Genomic DNA, 6,186 nt, shown 5'->3' with positions numbered 1-6,186 from the left:
GGACAGAACATTTACAAATCAGTCTCCGAGTTACAGTAAAATGTACAGTAAGGAACCCCAGGTTCCCCCCTTATATATGAATAAGTGAAGTACAATTAAAAACATCTTCTTTAATCTGAATGAGGTCTTCTTGTGTTCACACCTAGCTCAGCCTTTCAGAAGTTTCATTCATGGTTAGTGTCGGGCTCTTGAATCATCATTGTGTTCCTGGAATGAACAGAATCAACAGAACTGTTATTTTCAGATGGACTGAGTTCAATCTGATTTCAGTGTTTTATTGTTGTTGATAATCATGATCAAGAAGCAATTATCTGACACACAGGCCCCGTTTATACTCACATTCGAAAACACTTCGAGCAATGTTTCTGTTGACTTGCTTTCCACCTGTATGAAAATATTCAGATTTATCTGTTTATTACAGGGGATCAATGATTAATTTTGTAAATAACATTGAGTTATAGAATTAACCTCAAACTAAAGATTTCACTGATTAGTAAACCATAAAAGAGGAAATGTTAACTCTTAAAATTTCTAAGCCTGAGACATACATTTAATTGAATTAAGACACAGACTCAGACTCTATGGTGGCGCAGCTGAATCCAGTTTCAACAGTTTATTGTAGTTGATAATCATATGACACAAAATCCCAGGTTACACTCACATTTAGGGAATCCTCAAGTGATGTTTCTGTCAACTTGCTTATTACCTGTAATAAAATATTCAGATTTATATGTTTGGAATTTCGTAATGAATCTTGATGTTTAGAATCATCTCCAAACAAAAAGTATAAATGATATTAAATTATAAATGAGGAAGTGGCAACACGTTAAATTTCAGAGTTGTGATTCAGTGTGTCAGTGTTGGAGTGGAGAAATCCTCATCAAACATCTCAGTGCAGCAATAATCAATTCAACTCTGATACAGTGGGGCTGTAGGGTCAATGGATAAGCTAATGGCGGCTGAGGTTCTCCATTAATTGGGATTTATTATATTGGATCTGCAGTTTCCTCCAGGAAGAGTCAGCAATTAGTGTCCATTATTGGTGAGACTGTCAGAGACACTGCCCTCCCAATGTCATCATTTGTTCCTGTCCTGTCCCGCAGACATTCAGCTGACTTCATCATCAGGGAAGAAGAAACTTGCTCTCTGTATTTGGGTCTATTCACAATGCTTTGGCAAAAACACCCAACACATTATATTGTTTATAATCGTCACCATCAAAAATAAATCTGCCAAAAAGTTTCCGTTTATACTTACATTTGAAGATTTCTCAAATGATGTTTCTTCTGAATTCCTTTCCACCTGTGTTAAAATATAAATGTTTAGATGTTTAGCACAGGGGACCAGTGAGGCATTTTGTCATTAATCTTGTGTTTTAGAATCATGAGGTCAACACTTGTGCACCATAGCACCTTCCCATCATTTCCTCTCTCAGCACATCTTCCAAAGGGAACACTGCTCAGAGACACAACACTAAAGAGCACTAACTGATGCTGCTCTGATGTCCATTCTAGATGCTGAACATGTCCAGATGGATATTAGTATGATATATCCCCGTACAGTATGTTTAGAATTTACAACCATTAATTGCCTAGTTACTCTGTGAGAGCGTGTAACACAGAGGCTGATTAAACTTTATCCCCTCACCTCAGTATCAGTTCTCACCAGTTGTGTGGTTAGAGTGAGTCTGGTTGTAAAGGTGTTGATTTGATTGGTTCTCAGTTGACTATTGGTAATACAGACATCACTCAGACACCGATAGGTGTTCAGCTCAATTTATCATTCTGTCTGTTTAAAGCAATTTGACAATCTTTTGGTTGTTCAATAAAATCATAAAACATTAAGCACTCATTCTGACAATTTCAGAATGTTTGAGAGCCATAATGGACAACAGAATTGGAAAGAATTGGAATTAGAAAGTTCTGATGAAAGGTCACAGACCTGAAACGTTAACTCTGTTTCTCTCTCCACAGCTGCTGCCAGACCTGCTAACTATTTCCAGCATTTTCTGTTTTTATTTTGGATTTCCAGCATCTGCAGTATTTTGCTTTTATTGAATGGGAAAGACATTTGCAGGTACCTCACATCTGCTTCAGAAATATTTAAGAATATCTCTGTAGAAGGTTCAATTCTGGGCACTGACTGTGTGGAGTTTGCAAGTTCTCCCTGCAACCGTGTGGGTTTCCGCCAGGTGCTCCACTTTCCTCCCACAGCCAAAGACTTGCAAGTTGATAGGTAAATTGGCCATTGTAAATTGCCCCTAGTACAGGTAGGTGGTAGGGGAGTTGAGGGAAGGTGGGGATGTGGTAGGAATATGGGATTAATGTAGGATTAGTATAAATGGGTGGTTGATGGTCGGCACAGACTCGGTGGGCCGAAGGGCCTGTTTCATAGCTGTATCTCTAAATAAATAAAATCACAGTATCATAGAATGGTTAAGGCACAGAAGGAGGACATTTGGCACGTCGTGTCTGTGCTGGCTATCTGCAAGAGCAACTCACCTAGTCCCACGCCTTCCCCAATAACCCAACAAAGTACTTCTCATCAGATAATGATCCAATTCTCTGTTGAAGGCCTCAATTCAATCTGCCTCCAACACACTGTCATGGAGAGATACAGCACCAAAACAGGCCCTTCGGCCCAACAAGTCCGCGCCAACCATCAACCACCCATTTATACTAATCTTACATTAATCCCATTTTCCCTGTCACATTCCCACCTTCCCTCAATTCTCCTACCACCTACTTACACTAGGGGCAATTTTTTTTTTACAATGGCTAATTTACCTATCAACCCGCAAGTCTTTGGCATGTGGGAGGAAACCAGAGGACCTGGAGGAAACTCACGTGATCACAGGGAGAACTTGCAAACTTTGCACAGGCAGTACCCAGAACTGAACCCAGGTTGCTGGAGCTGTGTGGCTGCAGTGCTAGCCACTGCGCCGCCAGACAGTGTATTCCAGATCCTAACCACTCACTGTGTAAAAAGGTTTTTCCTCATGTCGCTGGTGCTTCTTTTGCCAGTCACCTTAAATTGGTGTCCTCAGGTTCGGGATCGTTCTGCCATTGAGAAGTTTTACCCAATATGTTCTGTCCAGACCCCTCATGATTTTGAACACCTCTATCAAATCTCCTCTCAATCTCCTCATCTTCAAGGAGAACAGCCCCAGCTTCTACAATCTGTCCACGTAACTGAAATTCATCAGCCCTGCAACTATTCTTGTGAAACTTTTCTGTACCCCTCTGATGCCTTTACATCCTTTCAAAAGTGTGGTGCCCAGAACTGGATACAATACGACAGTTGAGGCCGAATCAGTGTTTTATACAGGTTTATCATAACTTCCTGCTTTTGTATTCTATGCCCCAATTAATAAAGCCTGTATGCTTTATTAACTGCTTTCTCAACCTGCTATGCCACTTTCAATAATTTGCACACATATACCCCCAGGTTTCCCTGCTCCTGAACCTCCTTTAGAATTGTACCCTTTATTTTGTATTGCCTCTCCTCATTCTTCCAAATGAAATGAATCACTTCACACTTCTCTGCATTAAATTTCATGTGCCATGTGTCCGCCCATTCCACCATTGTGTCTAGGTCCTCTTGAAGTTTGTTACCATCTTCCTCACAGTTCACAAATCTTCTAAGTTTTGTGTCAGGCACAAATTTTGAAATTATGCCCTGTATAACCAAGTCTATGTCATTAATATATCTCAAGATCCCTGTGGAACTCGACTATATGCCTTCCTCCAGTACAATGTGATGGACAACAAACCTGAAGTACAGGCAGGAATAAACTTGACCTGAATTGTAATATTCTCTCTTTCTTGTCCCTTTTTTTAATAATATAGGCTGCTATTATTTTACTTCCTTCTCTGTTGATTCTAATCATGTGATACATCTCCCAATCCAAAGACCTTCTCATTCTCTGTACTCTATCATTGTGAATCTCCCAACATTTGGACAGCCACTCACTGAGCTCCCAACGAAAACCTCAAATTATCCCTCCCTCCCACATCAGATCTGATAGGGAGAAAAGACTTGCCCCAAAGTGCAGAAATCCCCTTGTCCTGATGTGTATAATTGTGAGGTTACCTCAATACTGTTCTCACTGGACTCTGATGATTCACTGTTGCTGTCAACCGTCTTCAAACCTCGACATTCCACATCGATGTCAACAACTTCATCAGCAAAATATTCCACATGGCTTTTGCAAAAACCTTTTTCCTGTCAAAGCAGCATTTATGAAAATTACACTCAGCACTTTATATGATATAATTCAGTACACACAACCCTTTCTGTGATATAACTCAGTTCACATGGGAGTTTCAATGTGACAATATAATTCAGGACTCACGCCAGTCTTTTTGGTGCGGAAGTAACAGCTGGGATCATCAAATTCCAGTCCAGAATTCTTGGAGCAGACGGTTTCTTTCACTGAGAATGTTAAATCCACGTTGTATGATAATTTTCCTGTGCGATAAATCTGATGAGAGAAAAATAGGTCATTAATATGTTACTGTATCTAGTGTTCTTACTGTGGACTGATTCACCCATCAGTGTGAGTGTAATATAATATTCTGCTCCTGTTTAATAATCAGTGTCTAACTGCACTCAGTAATATTCTTGTAGATTTTAGACAGTAAAACATACTGAGATCAGGACACACTTACATCATTCACTCTTCTCCTGGTTATCCCACACAGATTGGTGATCTCTGTGATATCGTTCAACTTTATAACAGACACTCTCAGAGCATCCTTAGAGCTCGGTATTCCTGTAGAGAGAAAAGGAAAGTTGCAGAAAACTCTCCAGCATTCTTTAGTGAATTCATTGGTAAAATATCAGTGACTGAATCTCATTCCCAATAACTTGTTGCTTTATGAGGTGTCGCTCTCTCCAGTACCTACCTGAGCAGTGGAGGATCTGCACTGCAGCAATGGTGAGGAGAAAGGATTTCATTCTGCCTCTTGTGTGATCAGCTGGCTGGTTTCTAAGAGTAAAGGAGCTGCTTCTCTCTCTCGCTCTGCCTTTTCCTTGCAGTGTTCAGTCTTTATATACTGCACCTCCACCACATTCAAACACTGACTCATATTTGCTCAGTTTGGTGATCCTGGGCACAGAAACCTGTTGACAAGTGGCTGTAATGTGGGCAGAACTTCCTTCAAATATCATCATCATGTTTAGATTTGGTGAGATCAGAGATTATTCCTCAGAATATGAAATAATGAACCTAGAGAGGAGAGGAAATGATCATCTGTATTTTGTACAAAGTCACACTCAGTTCGCTGGATTTAACACCCCGAGATGAGCTTCCGATCACATATCTAGGTCATCACTACAACCGCCTATTTCCACCTCCGGAAGATCATCTGACACCGCCCCTGCCTAGCTCATATGCTGATGAAACCTTCATTCACGCATTTGTGACCTCTCGCCTTGACTGTTCCAAAGCTGAAGCTGACAGTGCCCACATGCAGCATGACCTGGAAACCTTAAGGCGTGGACTGATAAGTGGCAAGTAACATTCGTGCCATACAAGTGCCAGGCAATGACAATCTCCAACAAGAATGAATTTAACCATCTCCCCTTCACGTTCAGCAGCATTACCATCACTGAATCTCCCACTATCAACATCTGGGGGTTACCATTGACCAGAAACTGAACTGGGTTTCGATTCATGGGGCAGTGGCACCAGTACTGGGGAAAGAGGGAGCTGTACCATTGGGACAGCCTTCACCTAAACAACACTGAGACCAGTGTCCTGGCGATTCATATAACTAGGGCTGTAGAGAAGGCTTTAAACAAAATAGTCAGGGGGAGGATTCCAGTGAGGGTATGCTTAGAAAGTTAATGAAAAAAGACAAAACATTAGTGCAGGATAGCATTATGGGTAATGATAACCAGAGATAACCACTTGTGAAAGGATCAAGAATGAGAGGGCACAGAGTTCAAGTATTTAGTAAGAAAAGTGACATGAGGAAAATCGCTTTCATGCAGAGAGTGGTTAAGGTCTGGAATGCACTGCCTGAGATTGTGGCGGAGGTAGGTTCAACTGAAGCATTTAAATGGGAATTAGGCTGTTATATGAAAAGGAAGAATGTGCAGGGTTACAGGGAGAAGACGGGGTATGGAACTGAGTGAATTGCTCTTTCGGAGAGATGGTGCAGACACGATGGGCCGAATGGC

General features: G+C 41.1%; 1 protein-coding gene across 1 annotated transcript; it reads right to left on the bottom strand.

The window, feature by feature from the left end:
• Nucleotides 1-613: 613 nt before the first annotated feature.
• On the bottom strand, nucleotides 614-5,031 carry LOC137372411 (secreted phosphoprotein 24-like). Its single transcript, XM_068036299.1, has 6 exons — nucleotides 4,908-5,031; nucleotides 4,671-4,774; nucleotides 4,355-4,483; nucleotides 4,093-4,224; nucleotides 1,258-1,302; nucleotides 614-706 (listed from the first exon to the last, which is right to left on the bottom strand). The coding sequence occupies exons 1-6, from the start codon at nucleotides 4,957-4,959 to the stop codon at nucleotides 614-616; spliced, it is 555 nt and encodes a 184-aa protein (XP_067892400.1). The 5' UTR covers nucleotides 4,960-5,031.
• Between the last annotated feature and the right edge of the window lie 1,155 nt (nucleotides 5,032-6,186).

The sequence above is a fragment of the Heterodontus francisci genome, chromosome 7, assembly GCF_036365525.1.
Source record: "Heterodontus francisci isolate sHetFra1 chromosome 7, sHetFra1.hap1, whole genome shotgun sequence".
NCBI classification, from domain to species: Eukaryota; Metazoa; Chordata; class Chondrichthyes; order Heterodontiformes; family Heterodontidae; genus Heterodontus; species Heterodontus francisci.
The sequence above is the reverse complement of the archived record's forward strand: the minus strand, read 5'-3'. Positions and strand labels throughout refer to the sequence as shown.